Here is a 19,708-nt window from a genome sequence, read left to right as displayed (position 1 = left end):
CACAATTTGAGTTGAATTACTGAAATAAATGAACTTTTCCACGACATTCTAATTTATTGAGATGCACCTGTATGTAGTAGGGATGTCACAATTCTGAATATAATATTGAACCGTTTGGTACGACATCCAAGGTTCAATATGCACTTGTGAATTGCGGTTTTTCAGTTTTGCATTTAAATAATTTCCGTGTGTTTTATTTCTCTCAGAATTGGCTGTGTGTGTGCCGTAAGTTCACATGCTGAGATGAGGAAACTCTTCCCCACTTATAACGTGCATTTGAAAAAGTAACACACGCCTAGCATATCTTCCTTGTAATGACTTGCAATGATAAGTGTTTCTAAACCTGTTGTCCAACAGAAGAGAACATTATAACTTGTTTTTACTTCACAACATTAGTCGAGTGTTTGAAATAACTTCCTTTTGTGATCTGATGTGGTTTCTTATCACAGAATGAGGCAGAAAATATATTATATACTGTAATAATGGCTATGTCGATTAGCAATGGCTTGCAAATATAACTTTATCATTATGAAAATACCCCAGATGGCTTGAAGAACACAAATAAACCATATATTGTCGCAGGTGAGCGTGACGTTTCATCATTCAAAATGTTCAGTTATATCTTTTTTTTTAAATTATTATTCACATTTTTTTATTCATTTTAGTTACAGCGATAGCAATGCCTTTATCCATATTAGGGATTTCCTGGAACCTCATCAGTTCTGTTAGTTCTGTGATGCATACGTGGTGTTTCTGTGCGAGGGCGCCCTCTGGTGTCCAGTATGAATGAAATGCACATTTCATGTGTTTATAGCCCTCAATAATGGCCAATCCATTCAATTTTGGGTAAAAATCTGAAAACGCCACACTTGATTTGAACAAAGTCCTGAGTATTTAACACAGAGCTTAGTTGTTTGAATGCAATAATATATGAGGCCATTTGAAGCCTGTTTATTTCCTTGTAATTACCCAGTAAAAGCAGGAAGCATGTAGTATTGGCAGTTGCTCTTATTATCGAAAAAGTATCTGCGGCTAAATCAAGTCTGATGTTTATTGGCTGTAGGGGGAGAGCGCCTCTAAAGATGACGACGTGTTTTACGACCCTAATGATGAGTGGGAACCAGACCTATCTGCCTCTTCCTCAACCTCGTCTTTCTCTCGCAGAAGGTATTTGAATTTATTAGTCTTCTCATGGAGTCCATGATGCTGCTCTTTGGCTCTCTGTACTTCTGTGTTGAGGAACGAAAGAACAGAAGCATACTTTGTGCCCAACACTGGTTATTGTCTTCCACCATGATGATATTTTTCCCTTTATAAACCAAGCCCTATGGAAACGAACATTCCTGCAGCATTTTTAAACCATTTTCTTTGCCTACAAGAGTATGTAACTACAGCCAGCTCATAGATATTCCTTTTCACCTCTTGACTTCCTCTCTTGTATTTCCGTCCTTGGGATGAGCAGTAAACTCAAAGTGTACATCATGTAACTATCTGTTTAGGAAGAAGAGTTATCTGACTGATAATGAGATATAAGTTCAAATGTATCTGTATTTCTTATTTTCTGTTTCTTGTGGCTCAGGAGTAGAAGTTTGCTGAAGAGCAGGAGGATTTCTGGGCGTCTATATGAGATCCGAGTGCACCCCATTCAAAGCCTACTCTGTGCTCCCTCACAGTCCACTGGTAAAGTAGCCTTTATATTGTATGTATGTATATGTCTTTTTGACGCTTTGATTTTATCATCATTTAGATTAGTAGTTTTGAAGAGATAATTCACTCAAAAAGTACATTTCTGTCATAATTTACTAACTGTTCAAACCTGTATGACGTTTTTCAATTTTTAGAAATCGTTCAGTATTTTTTGTCAATACAATGAAAGTCATTGACAACGACTACGTAGGCAGCTCACTAGTTTTTGGAACATATTTGCAAACCAGTGTTAACTAAAACTATTAAAAATTGTTTTCAGTAATTGAAAAAATTGAAATATTGAAATGCACTATAAATATTACATCAAAAAACGTGTAATCTCATTGGTTCAAAGGCCTGGTATGCATAGCTGTATGATAATTTTTTTTGTTTTTGTTTAGTTTTGTTTTTGTGTAGCATCTCACTTTTGTTTTTATTTGGAGTTTTGTTTTTGTGTAACGTCTCACTTTTGTTTTTGTTTAGAGTTGTTTTTGTGTAACATCTCACTTGTTTTGTTTTTGTTTAGAGTTTTGTTTTTGTGTAGCATCTAGGGCTGTCAACGTTAACGCGTTAACGCATGCGATAAATTTTACAATCCTTAACACGTTAAAATAATTTAACGCAGTTATTGCAAAATTACTGTTGCTTCTCTGCTTGCGATCAGATAATTTTAAGTTGCTAAACTCCGGGAAAGTGCTCCAAAACAGCGCTAATATGAAGGAAACCAGGCTGATTACATCAGAGATTGCAGAGAGAACAGACTCGCGTTGCGTTTTCAGGAGTCGTACAGTACAGTAAGCACGCGTGAGTCCGTTATATTAATGCATGTATGAGTGCTCATGACGCACTGAGCGCACATTGTATTTATGTACAGCCACAGACATTTCCATACATTCACGTTGTTTCCACACACATTCTATTCCACACAAATTTTAATGTTTTGATTTGTCATGTTTATGTTGCTGTGTTTAGTTATTCTGAATGGATCCGTGTACTGTAGTAGATATATGCAGCCAGCAGGTGGTTGGTTTATGGATTTTTTTGGCATCACCATGTGGTCCTGTTCGATATGGCAACTTGGCTTCTCTAAAATGTAAAAAAGCTATTTGCTGTTGCACTGTACACATACTATACAATTCAGACATATATGTAGTTTTTGCTTTTTTTTCTTCTTGCATATGTGCTTATATGGGTTTCTTATATCATTTGGTTCTTTGATGTCCTTTTGGAGTTTTGGAGTCCTTTTTTGGAAAGACATCTACATTTATCCTGAGAAAAGCTTGCAGAAAATACAGATTTTTGAGAATCACCCTTCAATCTTTTGGTTTACTTTGCTGAATATAGCAAATGATGACAAAATAACCATTTGAAACAAGATAAATGGTCTATGCTTAATTTCATGAAGTGTGCGATTAATCACAGAAAAAGGATGTGATTAATCTGGTTAAAAATTTTAATCTATTGACAGCCCTAGTAGCATCTCACTTGTTTGTTTTTGTTTTGTTTTTATTTTATTGTTTAGTTTTGTTTTATTCGAGGCTAAAATAAAATCTAAACATTAGTATAACTAATATATAACAAAGTAAAATTAGTACTACAATTAAAACTAAATACAGTACTACAATAAAAATAAATTATATATATATATAGAAATATAAAGAACAAAAGACAACAAAGTCACTAAAACTTAAACAAATTTAAATAAAAGTTGAAAATATAAAAATGAAAGCAAATTCAAAATATTAAATGCTGTAATAGTACATAAATAATACATAAATAATAAATAATACTAGAATAACAGACTAGTTTTTTTTCAGCCTGCTTAAGAAATATGACTGCTTCCCCCTTGAAAATATTAAGTAACTTTGATGTTCTGTGTCTTTTTAGGGCTGATGAACAAGCCCCCCTCTCTGCACTCCAGCACTTCTGACTCCGCCCTCACAACCATCTGCAAAGATCTGATTGGCTCTGCTGTGGCTCGTCTGCGGTCCTGCCAGTCGACAGAGGAGAAGAGCGAAAGCTTGGGTGACAAACTGACTCTAGACCTGCTGGCGATTCACCGTGCTGTGAAGTCCATCGCAGACCTCTACGAGCACCTTGACGACGACAGTCAGGAGAACTGTAAGCATCAGCGTTTTTAACAATCCTAAATCAACAAAGCCATTCATCAGTGTCAATATTCAGCTCAATATGAATGCACAAGACCTGTGTCATCACAGCACCACACAAAGAGCCTCATTTTGTTCTGTTTGTGTGTATGTGAACAGTGTTTGTCTGTAGTACTGAAGCCCAGACTCATCTAGTGAAGGCCACGTCTGCTGTTGAAAGGGCTGTGTTCATTACCATGCACTGGGTGTCCAGCATTAAGCCCAGCTCTGATTCAGTGTCTCAGAGAGCTGAGGAGCTCAAGATGGATGTCAAGAAAATTGGAGGATACCTTCAGTTGCTCATTCAGGTGCTCATTACAGTTCAGAGTCAATTAATAAAACATCAGCTGCATTTGTGTTATTTAGCTCTGTAGGGGGATCATATGAAAAAAAATGCAATATCCTCATCAAAGAAATTAAATTATTATTTATTAGTGATGTTAATATTGTTTCTTTAGATTAATTAAATATTTAATATATATTAATATAATGATACTAATAATAATGAATGTATATATCAACATTTTGATATTATATATATATTTTTTTCATTTGAACTGATTGAATGGTTTAAATTTGCCTGTACGTAGTAGTAAAATGCATTTGTTAGTCAGTTGTATACCTTAATATTTCTTTGAACAAATAATTAATTAATAAACAAAATTAAAGAAATATTAAGGTATACAAGTGATTAACTACTACGTACAGGCAAATTAAAACCACTCAATCAGCTTCTATCAAATAAATATATAATGAAATGGCTAAATGTTGGTAAATATAAATAATAATAATAAGCAGTAAAATGAATTTAATCAGTCGTATGCATTTCTTTGATTTAATTAAATTAATTAAAGGGGTGGTTGATTGCAATTTCACTTTTTTAACGTTAGTTAGTGTGTAATGTTGCTGTTTGAGCATAAACAATATCTGCAAAGTTACGAAGCTGAAAGTTCAATGCAAACGGAGATATCGTCTTTTAAAATTCTGGCGGTTTAATGCCTACAAAAACGGCTGGTAGGGACTACAGCTAGTTACTTCCCGGGTTCATGACATCACAAACCCAGATAAACGAAGGGTTTGTGATGCCATGCTGCGCTGCTTTAGAGAAGAGGAAGAGAAAACTCGATATTAACAATGCCGTTGTTTACAATACAACCGGAGCACATGCTGCTGAGGAGAGGGGTGGGACGATTAGATGTGCACTAGAGGCGGTTTAGCCAATCCCAACACACTGGGCTAGCTAACCAATCAGAGCCCATCGCTTATTTCTGAGGGCGGGGCTTCATAAAAATCAGCCCGTTTCTCAGAGAAGGGACAGAGCGGTGTGGAATAAAGGTAAATTATGTGAAAAATAATGCGTTTTTTAAAAAACTAAGCATTAACACATGTTAGACTGCACCCCATAAACAATCAAGCCTAGAAAAAAAACAGTGAACCACCCCTTTAATTAAATAATATCTTCTTGTAAATTTATCATCATTTAAACATCTGATAATCAATTTATTTGATTTCTCACCTGATTATATATTGGCTTAAATTGCCTCTACGGAAGTATCTAATAGTAAAATGCATTTACAAATGCAATGATAGAATACATTTTAAAAAAACAAGTTGTTTTAAAGAATTTTGTTGTGCTAAGTATCAACTTTGGAATTTTCGGTAAAAGCCTTACAGGAGTGTTGGTCTTTCAGGGCTGTGACTCTGAGATCTCCTCCATGGTAACAGAGGCCCAGAGGAGGGTTGCAGAGTGTATGAACGCGGCTCTCAAAACCATCGGTTTTCTGGTGGCAGTGAATGGGACTGATCTTCTTTTGAATGAACATGGTTCAGAAATCATAGACAACGTGGGTATATTTCTTGTGCAATAGCTGCCGTTTACAGCCCAATAGTAGATTTGACATTTAAAACCAGTCAGAATCAAAAAATACAACACCTTTCTCTTTAGAGGTCTGTGGTGGCTTCTTTGCAGAATGGGATTCGTCAGAGTGTGACCGATCTTCTCCTCATTGGTCAGAAGATCACCACAGAGATGCATCGAGATCTTTCATCTGCTCATATACCAGTAAGTTCTCTTAATAAATAATTTACTTGATAAAATGGGATCTTTATTGATCCAGTTAATATTGAACTATAAATGTATACATTAATAACTGATATGGATGTGTACTGTAACATCATTTCATAATATAAATTCTAATATATTTCACAGATTCAGAAATCCAGCGCGATGGATGTCACCAGCACTCTGCAGAGCTACTTCCGCTGCTGTTTGTCGGTACGCCTTACAAACAGCTGTTGCTTGTCATTGAGTGTAAAATGTTTTGGATTGATGACCAGCCCAACAATGACTGAGGGAGACAGCGCTTGTAAAACGCCAAACCTGAGCGGCCTTATCGCACGTCTTGGGTCGTTTTGCTGTTTACAAAATAAATGGTTTGAGTGGAGTGTCATCTGTCACATTAATGTGGCTGTAACTGTTATCTTCAATACACAAACTACAGGCTCGTTGTTATTGTTCAGCAAGAGAATGGGATGCTGGGATAAGGAAAAATGGATGCATCCCACAAGCTCACTCATTTCTCAAACCCACTCACCATACCTAAACCCTGTGGTCTAAAACAAATAAGATAGCCAACAATAAATGTGTATATTTAATGAAAATATATTTATTTATATTAAATTATTTATTGATTTTTTTTGTTTGGTTTTTATTTGTTTCATTTTTGTATTGTTTTTATTTCCACTTTCTGTTTGTTTTTGTTTTGTTTGGTCTGGTTTTGGTTTATTTTGTTTATTTAATTTTTGTCTTTTTTGAATTCTTTTGTTGGGGCGTGTGTGGTTTTGTATTGAGTTTTTTTCTTTTCTTTTTTTTTGGGGGGGGGGGGCTTGTTTTGGGGTTTTTGTTTGGTTTGTTTTTTTTATGTAATTTTGTTTTAGTTTTATTTAGTTTTTTAGTTTTTAGCTTTTTTATTTAAGTTTAATTTTTTTCTGGGTTTGTTTGATTTTGCTTTGGGTTTTTAGTTTTTGTTTGTTTTTTTGGGGGGGGTTTGTTTGGTGTTTTTGCTCTGGTTTGGTTGTTTTATTAATTTAAAAATTTGTTTTTGTTTAGTTTTAATGATTAGTTTTTGTTTGTATTTAATTTTTTTGTTTTGTTTTGTGGGTTTGATTTTGCTTTGGGTTTTTAGTTTTCTTTTTTTGGGGGGGGGGGATGTTTGGTGTGCTTTTGGTCTGGCTTGGTTGATTTATTTATTTTAAAATTAGTTTTTGTTTAGTTTTTGTTTAGCTTTAGTTTTTATTTATTTAAATTTTGCTTTAGTTTTGTGGGTTTGTTTGGTTTTGCTTTGGGTTTTGTTTAGTTTTTATGTTTAGTTTTTGTTTTTATTTCATTCTTTTGTTTTGTGGGTTTGTTTGATTTTGCTTTGGGTTTTTATTTTTTAGTCATTTTGTTTTTTGGGGTTGGTTTTGTTTGGTGTGCTTTTGGTCTGATTTAGTTTTTTATATTTATTTTTAAATTTTTAAATGTAGTTTTTGTTTGGTTTTGCTTTGGGTTTTGTTTAGGTTTTTTTTTTTTTGGTTTGTTTGAGGTTTTTTTTGTGGTGAACTTTCACTTTAAGAGATATTTGTACATCTGCTCTTTCACAGGAGAGGTCAGGCTCTTCTGAGGATTGTTCAGAGGATGATGAAGGCTTGGACTTGTGTGCAATTCAGAACACCACCGCTAAACTCCTCGCGCTGAACCGGGCGATCAAAGATCTCCACTTGTCTTTGTTGCGCTCTCTAAAGGGTACAGCAATCTTTCCACAATAGCATTCATATGAAACACTTCTCCGATATGACATATATGTGACATGACTTCATTTTATTAATGTAATACAGGGAGGGGCAGCGACGCTGGCCTTAGTCAGACGATAAAGTCTCTGTCCAAGACAATTGATAATGTCATCAACGGTGTTCCACGTGAAATACCTGGAAGACGTTCCGACAGTCTTTGGCTTCCATGTGAGAAGAACATCATGGCTGCCCGAGAACAAGTGCACTCGGCGCTGCAGGCTTTGACAGCAGCGTTCGATAAAAGCACAGATGGAGTACAGACGCTGGACACAGACAGACAGTTTGTTCAACCAGGTTATGGCAGCAGAAATCGAACCGTCCCTAAAGTTGTGTATTCTCTTTCTTCAGGCATTAGCACATGTTCCAGAGACGCCCGCTGGGTGTGATTTTTGGATAGCCGCAGATTGAAGGGGTACTAGTTATGTATATAACTATATTTGGTATAATGGTTAATGCTAAAGTTGGCTCACTTTTCATTTTGATGTATTTACAGTATGCACTCAGTCTGCGAATTTTGTACGACCTGTAGATTTAACTGTAGGATTTTAAAGAAGGGCTTAAGAGTATAACTTATGAAGATGGGTTTCTGTGTATTTTGCAAGTGATCAAGCACCCAAGTCTTTTATAACTCATGCAGAAAATACGTCTTCTGAATATATTTTTGCACTTGAAACCTTTGCACAGGCTTGGGCGCACTGATATTTCACAATATCATTTGCATGGAGATTTTTAGCATTTGCAGTGGCATTTACTTTGGATCATGTAATTGTTCCACACTAATTTATACTTTCAGTAATAAACACTCACTGGGACAAGAAGTCTGGTGTTCTATTTAAACACTGCACAATTGCATGCCTTTTCTGTGTTTCTATATAATTTATTTATTTATTTTAATCTTGGTCATAACTGGAATCTGTTGGAAAATCTCATTTTTTTTTTTTACACCGTAAACAATCGTTTACATAAATTAAAAGATTTTATTTAGAACCGACCACTCCGAGTAAAACGCAATTATTTTGATCGCTCTCAAACTCCAATATAAAAGTTGTTGATGGTGAGGGGAGTGGCGGGAACTGCTCTCTGTTCTAGAGCGGGAGGCGTGCGCTGCTTCTCTCTCATGATCTCACTCAGAGTCACTCACAACACTTCCAACGGAAAGCGCGTCAACCGTTTGCTAAACTTTACTCTTCGAGATAAAATATTATATTTATGACTTCCGACTATAACTTTACCTCATATCAGGTAATTGACGTTTTATTCCGTTTTTATATACATATTCATGAATGTTTCATGAAGTAATGTCCTGCAAAGTTTAACTTTCGTTGAAAGTGTTTAATACTGCTAAAAGAATACCTTTTAGTTGTTTTTTTCAGTAAAAAGTTTCACCTGTGTCACTGTTAATGAGTATTTTGTTTCTTAGGATGAATCTGTTGAAAATTATTTGCTCCAACGTTATTGTAAGTAATCAACAATACAATATACGTGACAGTATATATGAATACTTATGTTAATATCGTTTATATAAATATAATGAATACCTATTTAAATTGAATCAATATTATTTTTATATAATTACAAAAATTTTTCCCCCAAGGTCCTCATTCATCACTGCATGGAAAAAGGTAATCAGAGCATTCAAAGTGTAATTGTTTAACATGCTTAAAATTCAGATATAATCATGCAGGACTGTTTTATGTTATAATCCTCTCACTATTATATAAAACCGATGTTAATATGAAAGATACCATATGTACCTAAAACAATCCAAAGGAAAGTTTGAAAACACATGTACAATTTGTTAACACCGAAAGTGCCAAATGCATAAGATGCGAGTCTATTATTTGTGTTTGTCAACAAAAATACCCCTGTGTTTACAGTGGAGAGCAGAGCCCTGCTTACACATGATGACTATTACCCTGAGTACGTGCCAGATCCTCAGCCATGGGACGTTGCCCGCAGCCTCTGCCTCCAGCGTTCAGGGTCCTTTGTGATGGTGTCCAGTACTGAAGAGATTCAAAAGCTGAACAGTTTTCTGCGATCCCTAAATATCACCCAACCCGTATGGATAGAAAGTGCAGGCATGTTTAAAAAAACTGGTGAGCACCATATCCCACATTTCCCAGCATGCCTCATATTTGCTACATTGGCAATATTGTTCTTTAGTAAACATTACAGGTTGTTTTCCAGGTCCTCCAGACATATACATGCTGGAATTTCCAATGCGTCCGCACCGGAAATCAGCTCGCCTACGCCACAAGTTCCCTAACATGGAAGCGCTTACGGTTTGCGCTCACCTCCAGCTTGATCCCACTTGCCAAGGACTTTCCACAGTCTTCTCATACGCCATTCAGTCGTCCATTAAAGAATTCCAACTCCAAGCACAAATCACCGGGAACGAACCGGTCCACCTTGCATTGCTGGTGCATGGTTCAAACACCTCCTACATAACTGGCTTTCCCAACGATGCTTCCTGGCACTTTGTATGCGCGAGTTGGGATGGGAATACCGGGAAGTGGGTCATCTGGGTGGATGGAGCGGTTGTGGGTTCTGGGAATTCCCTCAACTCAACCAGTCACATCGGAGGCGATGGCCTTTTCATGATTGGACAAGACCAGGAGACCTACGGGGGCTACAATAACGACAAGGCGCTTTGTGGGAACGTTACGCAGCTGTACATGTGGGATCGTTTCTTGGTCAAATCTGAAATCCAAAGCATGGAAAAACTTTGCTCAGCCGTCCCTTTTGGTTTGTTCTTCAAGTGGAATGAGTCTGCGCTGGAAATAGAGACGTCCCTGCAGACACGTAGAGGGAACTCGCCATGTCAAGGTAGAGTCGCCATGTCACCCTCACATCTTTGCATAATAATTTCCACTCTCCCGCCATGCGAATACAGCCAAGTTTTGATTGGTAACAACAGGCTGAGATGGTTGTAAATATTTCATCCATGCGGTAATGCTGAGACCCACCCTTCAGAATATACTCTTCACTTCACATGAGTAATGGACCCTTATTCTTTTCTGAAGAGAGGACACATGGTCTTTACAGACTTGGAGAGCTCAAGAACTATGACTCACGATGATGACATCTTAAAATTGGCAGACTAGAAACAAACTTGGGTTGCCGGCTGTTCGGTGGCCCCAGACAGATGAATTTTCTCAAAAAAGATCAATTTTCTGCTAAACTAGTTTTTGTTCTTGATTCTTATAGGTTCCAGAATCCAACCACAAGACCAGCTGGTCATCTCTGGGTTGGATCCAAGTCTGCATCACAATCTTTCCATCAATTCTAACAAAACCTGTGTAGCCTTTGACCCTGCAAGTGGAAAACCCGTTAATAGCTTATGTACTACTCACAGAGGAAGTGTTTGCCTGTTCCCAAAAGGTGATCACCTGCTTTATGACATCCTGAAGCTCTAGACCCAATGTAACACAAGTAGTGACATATCTTTTATTCTGTGAAATGGATTATTGAAAAATAAAAAATGTAGGGTGGGACTTAGTTCTATCCATTAGTTATTGATTGAATGAAGAAAAGTCTGTTCCACTTGGATATTATGAAAGTTAATTAAAAAGAAACATATGTGTGAATAATACACTCAGTAACATGCGTTTACAAAATATATAAAATATATCGTTTTCACCTTTAAAGGTTTGATAAGGACATTTTAGCGTTCCAAACCACAACTTAGTGAGTTGCAAATGCAAATTATTTTACGAAAATAACAACCTGATGTTCGATGAATGGAAAAATGATCCTTATGAATCCGTTCTTTTTATTGAGGCCATCAAAAAGATTTGTGAAATTGTGAATCATTTGGAATATTACCGAGTTCACAATACTGATGACTGCAAGTTGCACTGCAAGTCATTTTTCAGTTACCTGGGAACCGTTATTGTGGTGTATACTTTTAGTTTGTGAGACTGACATTATTTATTCACTGTTTGTTCATATGAAAATGTGTAAGTAAAGAGTCATATTCAATATATATTGTGTTTTAGGACAGTGGTTCCCAACCTGAGGGGCGCGGAAGCAGATATACTTTGAGGTAGGGCTGGGCGATTAAACGATAACTATAATTATAGTGATATAATTTTCCTCGATAAAACGAGTTCGATAAATATTCGATTCAATGTTTATGAGCCAAAAGCAGAACAAAACAGCGCTACTCATTTGAACCGCGTCACACGGTCCATTTATTCTCTCGCGCTTGGTTCTAACGGCGGCGCAGCGTAGAGCGAGGCTGACTAGAGCAGATGTGCTTACTCACTGATGGCGCAACCACTAAACGGCGCTGTGAGATCCAATGTGAAGCGCTTGAATTCAGCGAAGAACACAAATGACTGATATAAACTAGTATCAGTCAACTGATATAAACTATCCAGATGAAACAGCGCTGACAAACAGCAGAAAAACTGCAACGATACAGTCAGAAGGCCTTTCAATCTACAAATCGCCATCGTTTAACTTATCTTGGTTTTATTGTAGGAACACTAACTGCACCATGGTATTTTGGCAGAAATGTGTGATATTTATATCGAATTTATCATATTAATTTAGACATGTATTAAAGGAGTAATGGAATGTGGAAACACTTTTAGGAGATAGTGACTCCCTATTTTTTGTTTGTGTTGGTTTTGTGTTTAGTTGTTGATTTGCTATCTTTTTCATATTTGTTTTGTGTTTTATGCTTGTGTTGTTTCATTTTGCTTTTGTTTTGTGTGGTTTTGTTTTGTTATCTTTTGCATTTTTGTTTTGTTTTATGTTATTTTTTTTTTTTTATTTTTTTTTTTATTGTGTTTTTTTTGTGAAGTTTTGTTGTGTTTTGTCATCTTTTGCATTTTGTTTTGTAATTTTTTTTGTTTTGACTGGAGCCCTAAAATGCAGTTTCTTGTGCGTTTGACCATGTGCCATAATCCAGGCTTTTTCCTTCTTCATTTCAGAGCAGCTGGACTTTGGTTTTCCTGGAACCTCGTTCTTCTCACAAGTCAGCAATGAGATTCATTCCAAACCTGTGAGTTAGACAGAGCTCACGGCTGATTTTTATTAGATTCACTATAAACATACACTATAAGGATCCAAATGCAGTCACTATTGACACAGACATTCAATATAATTGTCTAATGACCTGATCTTACATTATCCTCCTCTTTCTCCACAGGATACAAATGTAACCTTGTTCCCTGAAAATGATCTGACTCGTCATGTTTCCCTCTTGAGTGCCATTTTGAGAGTTATGGACCGCAAAGCAGACATCCTCACACATTCTGATCTTCTGTACCTCACAGAAACCATCAATAAGGCCACTCAACTCAATAAAATAGTCGTTTCCACTGATGTCTTCATATCTATGATCCGCAATTGCTTGGAACTAGTCAGCAGGCTCATCAACCCTGATATGGCCGAACAATGGGAGGATTTGATAGCACATGGGGTATGTTATGAGACTGAAATAGACTCTTCTGAAACCAAATCCTCTAAAAAAGACCACTCTTCTGTCAAGTTTACAGTCAGTTTCCTGTATTTTCATAGAATTACCCTGGACCGTTGACAATGGTGGAGACCATTGACAAGCTGCTGTGTATGCTGGCGGATGCTCTCTGGATCGAGCGCAAAAGCTTCACAATGTCAACAAAGAACATGGGTACAGTGGTTTTTTGCCTCAGTTAGCATCATCTCTGACCTCTGAAAAATGGGAGTCAATATTTGTTTTCTTGAGAGGTAGAGTAATAAAGATAAACCTCATTGCATTCAAGCAGTTATTACTATTTAGCCATGGCAATTTTGGTTGTCCCCCCATAAAAACTGTACAAACAATGTTGAGTTTTTGTTATTTTGAGAGTCACGAGATCAATTGCTTCCTTAGATATTCATCTGGAGCCGCGGAGGCTGACGCCAATGAGCTGCGGTTGTGTGTTCAAGCCCTCGGTTCACGGCGGACAGTTCGGCAGCCATGATGAGATCCTCATACCAGAGTCAGAAATGCAGAGAGTCTTTTCTCTGGGTGAGACATAAAGGGCTTTTGGGTAGTTTTTGTATTTCTACAGATAAATGCCACGATTTAATCAGAAGCTAATATTTTTTTGACAGGCCACAAGGAAGTGATGGTTATTCATACCTACTACAGTAACCTGTTAGAGATGTTGTCCAGACTGGAGGTGAAAACCCTTGCTGACCAACAGGCAGACAAGAGGTTAGCATGAGCATGCTGAATTTTCTACACCAATATTAATCTTCACATTTGGATTTATAGTTGATTGGCGTCATAATTTTTTTGTTCATGTATTTGCAGGCATCACACTGGTCAGCTGGCCACAGCAGTAATCTCAGCAACAGTTCGAGATGTTTCCAGGGCAGAAAATGTTCCTGTCTCTGTCCAGTACACCTTATCCTCTGGGATTACGGTAAAAAGACACTTAAAAACGTTTTAAGAAGTGAATATATTTGATTAACCTCTGATGCAGGGTTATTGTTGTTAACAAACTAAAACCATAAAAAAAACAAAAAACATTTTTGTTACTGAGAATAAAATAAACGTTAACAGAAATAAAATAAAAAATATATAAAAAACAAACTTGTTTTATTTCTTATTTTCATTTAGTTTAACTTTAAGTACTAAAATAACTAAAACTAAAAATGAAATATTCATTATTAACTATGTAGACAAGCTAATAAAAATTATTAAAACTTTAAAACAAAATGACTAAAACTTTGATTAAAATGAAAGTGAAAACAGAAAATCTAAAAAGAAAACTATAATAGTTTTAAATTATATAAAAATAATGATTTTCCTTTTTCTTCTTTAGGCAGAGTATTCCAAACAAGTCACTCCCGTCTGCGTCTTTTGGAATATCATGTAAGAGAACGTAATGCTGTTATAAAACTGCTAACAGGTGTCATGTCATATTACAGTCTCTGATGTAGTGTCTCATGTCCAAAGGGCGGGTCATGCAAGTGCTTGGTCCAAGAAAGGGTGCAGAGCACTGCCTTCTCCTCCTGATGTCACTTCCTGCTTCTGCAACCACACCACCAATTTTGCTGTCCTCATGAATTATATGGAGCACAGGGTATGTTTAGACTTTGTGCTTTCAACTGTAAGAAAAATCTAACAAAGAATCTGTTTACATTTTATATATGAAGAGTTCATTTGCAAAAACAGATAACTCCGCTAACTAACACAATAATAACATAAAAAAAAACAGGATTTTTGAAAAAAAAAAAAAAAACCGGACTTGCCTGTTTTTGCAGATAAACTTCATATATTGTTTTTATTATACTATATTTATTTATATTACTTACATTTATGTTTATATACACACACAAACTAATATATAAATGTTATAAAATATACAAATATAAATGTAGAATAATAAGATATATTACATAATATTATATATTATACGATAATATAACAATACAATATTATTTATATACATTACTCATTTTATTTATGAATAAATTATTTATACTAATGAAAATGTGGTATATAAAAAACATACTTATACACACACTAATATAAATATGGTGTGTGTGTGTATATTTATTTTTTTTTGTATAAACACAAATATTTATACTAATATAAATAGGGTACAATATGTAAGACTAAAAGTTAAGTTATTGCCTGAAAAATGTTAATAAGCTGTTTGATCTTTTACATAAATATGCTGTCCTCACTGATCACATTTTCCTGTTATAACACAATCTGTCCAATAGAGGCCACTGTTAGCTTACAAACGCAAGCGGGCCTTAATAGTAGTCTTTGTGGTTTGTATTGAGCATTATGTGAGAAGTTTGTCTGCAGAACTTCATAACGAGCAAACCTGATCTCACATTAATGCCTAAGCGCCACTCCAGCGCAGTAATGGCATCAGTCCCACGGTAGTTAACGTATGTTTCCCAGACAGTTAGATTGAGAGACAGACAGAGCGTTGTGTTTTGATGGGTCTTTTCCCCGCAGTGGAGTGCTAAAGAGGAGAGCATTCTGACGAAGCTGACGTTTATCGGATCCGGAGCGTCTCTCTGCGCACTGGTGGTGACCTTGATGCTGTTTACCGTGTTAGAGTAAGTGCTTTTCACCGATGCACTACCTGCATGACAAGAGCCGTGTGCTTCTGTTGGGGCTCCTGCATGATGTGCCCTGGCAGCATTTGATTCGCTCTCTTTTCTGATGTCTAACTTCAAGTGTTGGGTTCAGAAGGGTCACGACAGCATAACATTTGCTTGACTCTCAGCAGCACGCCGTCAATAGCACTCAGTTGTGAGGCTGAATAAGTATTGAAAACCACTAATCGGCTAATTAGCGCTCAGTGCCAAATGAGCCTGAAGCTGAAGTTTTATGGTGGCATTACAGGAGAGTTAATTAAAGGGAAGGGTCACACAAAGAGGTTAATCAACGCAGTATCAGCCAAGCTGGTTTCTTTAAGAGATTGATGGCCTGTTTGCTGCTAATCAACCCACACACATACTGCATCTGGGTTACCAAAATACATACAATTACATACAAGAGGTTTTTGCCTTATTCTCAAAATGTGTCTGAATGATTGCGAAAAATGCATATATGACAAAAAGTGTTTTGTATTTTTTTAACAGCATCCCGAAATCAGATCGGACATCAGTTCACAAAAATCTTTTTGTGTCTCTGACTTGTGCTCAAATTGTCCTTCTCTGCAGTGGTTCTGCTGTTCATAATAAGGTTTGGTGTTTTTCACACATTTACTCGTCTCCCGTCCCTCTCTCCCGCTGCAGACTTCACTGAACCACGCCCCCCTCGCCACAATATATAACATTGTATAAAGTTTATATTGTTTCATGTATTTTTATATAATACAAAAATATACTCGTGTGGCAAAGTGTTCTTTTAATTTTTTTTATATATGTGCACTTACATATATGTGTATATTTAATATGTATAATAACAACAGCAACAAAAATAAATAAAACAACATAAATAAATAAATAAATAACATGCTAAATGTTTTTGTTAGGTGTGTTTAATAACACAATAAATACATACACATACAAATATATAATTAAAACGTTTTTATTACACATATATTTAATTTATTGTATTTTTATAATGTTACAGTATGCGATATTTGTATTAGAGCTGCCACTAATGACTGTTTTTATTTCGATTAATCTATCGACTAATTTATCGATTAATCGATTAATCTAAACGATTAATTTCCCACACAAAAAATCAACAATTTTACTTTTTATATTGAATATATATGAAATTTTTTTTCTTTGTTTTAACAGCATCCCGAAATCCGATCGGATATCAGTCCACAAAAATCTTTTTGTGTCTGTGACTTGTGCTCAAATTGTCCTTCTCTGCAGTGGTTCTGCTGTTCATAATAAGGTTTGGTGTTTTTCACACATTTATTTGGTAGCATAATATTCAAAATTAGGTTGTAATTGTTGGTATATTTTAACAGAATATTTAATTAATTAATGAATAAGATGCTAAATCATTGCTTTTTGTAATTTTTGTTATTATTTATATAGCAGTGTTATTTTAGCATTATTTATGTGCTCAATTATAGTATTTATTAATATTTTAAATTAGCTTTTATTTTTATATTTGCAGTTTTTATTTTAATTAATTTTAGTTATAATTATTTTATTATAATTTAATTATTGTAGTTTAATTATTTTAATATAATTATATTAATATAATAATAATATAATCATTTATTTTTATTTCAGTTTTAGCTTTAGTTATGTTAGTACTTCAACCTAAACTTATTTATTTCAGTTAATTGTGAAGGCAACATTTCTATTTTTTCTATTTGTTTTATTATCTAATATTTATTTTATTTTAATTAAACTTTATTTCAGTTGTGTAACATTTAAAAAAAATTATTATAGATTTAGCTTTAGTTGATAACAGCACAGCTATGCATAAGAATATTTTATGATATTATTAATAATGTTTTTTATATAAAATAATCTAACACTTTACAATGAGGTTCCATTTGTTAATAATAGGTAACTACATTAGTTCAAATAAACTAACAATAAAAAATACTTCTAAAGCATTTAAGGCATTGTAACGTTTACTAATACATTATTCAACTCAAAATTTGTATCTATTAATGTTAGTTACTGGACCTGAGCTAAAATTTTTAATTAATTTTTAAATCAATAATTTTTAAGTTTAGTTCAGTAATTTTAGTACTTCAGCTTATTCAATTTCAGTACGTCTTAATTGTTTTTCTTTTTTAAGTTTTATTTCAAGTTTTCATCCAATTTCAGCTTTATTTCAATAACGTAACACCATTTTTATTATTTTAGTTTGCAACACTGCTGTACACAATAAATTGTAATTCTTTTTAAAACTGGTATAAATGTATTAATAATATTAATGTAACAGTCTGTTTAATCGGAATCAGACAGAGCTTTATTTAGCATTAGTATACGCCATGCAAGGTCATGTGTTACAGTGTTTTTACTATGTTTAAGGGTGTCAAGTTCAAAATCACTCGAACGCACATCCTCTAGTGGCTTATTGCTTTATTAAATGCATCAGGCCTATGATATTGAATTTTTAAAAAAGAAACCAAGTCTATTTTTAGAACAAACTCAGTAGCAGCAGTCTGACAGTGTCTTAAAACGGCATTAGTGCTGTAGCCATATTTGGCGTTGGATAAGTAAGGCTGCGTTTGTGTGGCTGTTTGATCTTTTGAACCTTGACCCGCCTGCTCTCTGACCTTTGCCCTGTAGGTGGCCTGCACGCTTGTGGCAGCTCTGATGCATTTGTTCTTCATGGCAGCCTTCAGCTGGATGCTGGTGGAGGGCCTGCTGCTCTGGAGCAAAGTAGTGAGCGTTAATTTGTGCGAGGACCGACACATGAAATACTACTACCTGATTGGCTGGGGTAATGCGACTCCGCCCCCAATCTCCTCTTCAGTCTGTTGTACTGCGCAGTTATTGATTCGGTTCAAGAGTACAGGAATGCAGGTTTCCTGTTGATTTGATAGCACTAAATATTCACATATACTTGATTTTATTTTGCACTACTTTTTCTTAAATTAACATCCAAACTATAGAAAATTGAAAAATGATAGTCAACACCTGCCATGTAAGCTGAGACATTTATATTCAACCTTGTACAGCAAAGTATTTGCACATTTAAGTCACCCTTAAAATGTGTCACCGTTACCGCAAACCATTTATTTGAAAAAATAAAATAAAAATAGCATAAGCATACTTTTCAAGCTTTAAAACGCCACGTGTGATATAGAAATGTGTGTCATTTAACAGGTCTGCCCGCGCTGATCGTTACCATCACACTGGCCTCTGCTGCTGGGAATTACTCAGCGGATGGCCACTGCTGGCTCAGTGTTCAGAACGGAGTCATATGGGGCTTTGCAGGACCAGTCATCTTCATTATTATGGTGTGTCTTTACATCTATCAGTGTTCTCTTTTATAATCATAATAATAATAATAATAATAATAACGATAACAAGCAGTAAATAAATAAAGGAATGAATGAAAAACAAATGCAAAAATATTTGTATGTATGTTTAATAACAATAATAACATAAATAAATACATGTATAAAATATATAATATAAAACATTTTTGTTTTTTAATTATATTTATATATGCAAAAAAACTTTTATATTATGTGTGTGTGTGTGTGTTACTTTTTTTTTTTTAGAATGTTACAAAATGCAATATTTTTTAAATAATATAGTGTGTTATTTTTGGTATATACAGTTAAAGATATAAATTACACAAAAAATGTAATTACAAAAAAGTATTATGTAGAATTTTTATTATTACTTTAATATATGAGCTTTATAATAATATTGTAGTACTAATACATTCATATATGTAACAAAACTATCGACTAATTTATCGATTAATCGATTAATCTAAACGATTAATTTCCCACACAAAAAATCAACAATTTTACTTTTTATATTGAATATATATGAAATTTTTATATTATATTGAATATTTTATTAAACTATATTTTATTAAACCAAATGAAATCCAAATTTCTATGAAATCCTTTTTTTAAAGCAAAAGTAAAGTG

The 19,708-nt window shown here is 34.8% G+C and overlaps 4 protein-coding genes across 5 annotated transcripts in view; all 4 read left to right on the top strand.

Moving 5' to 3' along the window:
- LOC107679839 (kinesin-like protein KIF14) overlaps window positions 1–8,472 on the top strand; it is a 33,778-nt gene extending 25,306 nt beyond the window's left edge. Inside the window, exons 21-29 of one of the 2 annotated variants that reach the window (XM_016475533.1) lie at window positions 1,064–1,167; window positions 1,580–1,680; window positions 3,574–3,807; window positions 3,954–4,141; window positions 5,525–5,677; window positions 5,803–5,895; window positions 6,043–6,108; window positions 7,476–7,617; window positions 7,710–8,472. In XM_016475533.1, coding sequence (XP_016331019.1) covers window positions 1,064–1,167; window positions 1,580–1,680; window positions 3,574–3,807; window positions 3,954–4,141; window positions 5,525–5,677; window positions 5,803–5,895; window positions 6,043–6,108; window positions 7,476–7,617; window positions 7,710–8,050 — 1,422 coding nt within the window. In that variant the 3' untranslated portion in view covers window positions 8,051–8,472. Of the gene's footprint in view, window positions 1–1,063; window positions 1,168–1,579; window positions 1,681–3,573; window positions 3,808–3,953; window positions 4,142–5,524; window positions 5,678–5,778; window positions 5,896–6,042; window positions 6,109–7,475; window positions 7,618–7,709 lie in introns of both variants that reach the window. The other variant, XM_016475532.1, reaches the window with a different exon arrangement.
- Window positions 8,473–9,076: 604 nt separating this feature from the next.
- Window positions 9,077–11,080, top strand: LOC107679830 (adhesion G-protein coupled receptor D2-like). Its single transcript, XM_016475520.1, has 5 exons — window positions 9,077–9,121; window positions 9,259–9,286; window positions 9,542–9,760; window positions 9,852–10,490; window positions 10,872–11,080. The coding sequence occupies exons 1-5, from the start codon at window positions 9,086–9,088 to the stop codon at window positions 11,078–11,080; spliced, it is 1,131 nt and encodes a 376-aa protein (XP_016331006.1). The 5' UTR covers window positions 9,077–9,085.
- A 2,563-nt stretch (window positions 11,081–13,643) lies between these two features.
- On the top strand, window positions 13,644–15,485 carry LOC107679829 (adhesion G protein-coupled receptor L4-like). Its single transcript, XM_016475519.1, has 6 exons — window positions 13,644–13,665; window positions 13,752–13,854; window positions 13,954–14,065; window positions 14,468–14,517; window positions 14,602–14,728; window positions 15,375–15,485. Exons 1-6 carry the CDS (start codon window positions 13,644–13,646, stop codon window positions 15,483–15,485), a joined length of 525 nt encoding a protein of 174 aa, XP_016331005.1.
- Window positions 15,486–16,971: 1,486 nt separating this feature from the next.
- Window positions 16,972–19,708, top strand: part of LOC107679833 (adhesion G-protein coupled receptor D2-like) — a 98,340-nt gene continuing 95,603 nt past the window's right edge. The window contains exons 1-3 of the mRNA XM_016475522.1: window positions 16,972–17,022; window positions 18,387–18,540; window positions 18,927–19,060. Coding sequence (XP_016331008.1) covers window positions 18,414–18,540; window positions 18,927–19,060 — 261 coding nt within the window. The 5' untranslated portion in view covers window positions 16,972–17,022; window positions 18,387–18,413. The remainder of the gene's footprint in view (window positions 17,023–18,386; window positions 18,541–18,926; window positions 19,061–19,708) is intronic.

The sequence above is a fragment of the Sinocyclocheilus anshuiensis genome, unplaced genomic scaffold (assembly GCF_001515605.1).
Source record: "Sinocyclocheilus anshuiensis isolate Anshui unplaced genomic scaffold, SAMN03320099.WGS_v1.1 scaffold756, whole genome shotgun sequence".
Lineage (NCBI taxonomy): Eukaryota > Metazoa > Chordata > Actinopteri > Cypriniformes > Cyprinidae > Sinocyclocheilus > Sinocyclocheilus anshuiensis.
Note: the sequence above shows the minus strand (reverse complement) of the source record. Positions and strands in the feature narration are given on the sequence as shown.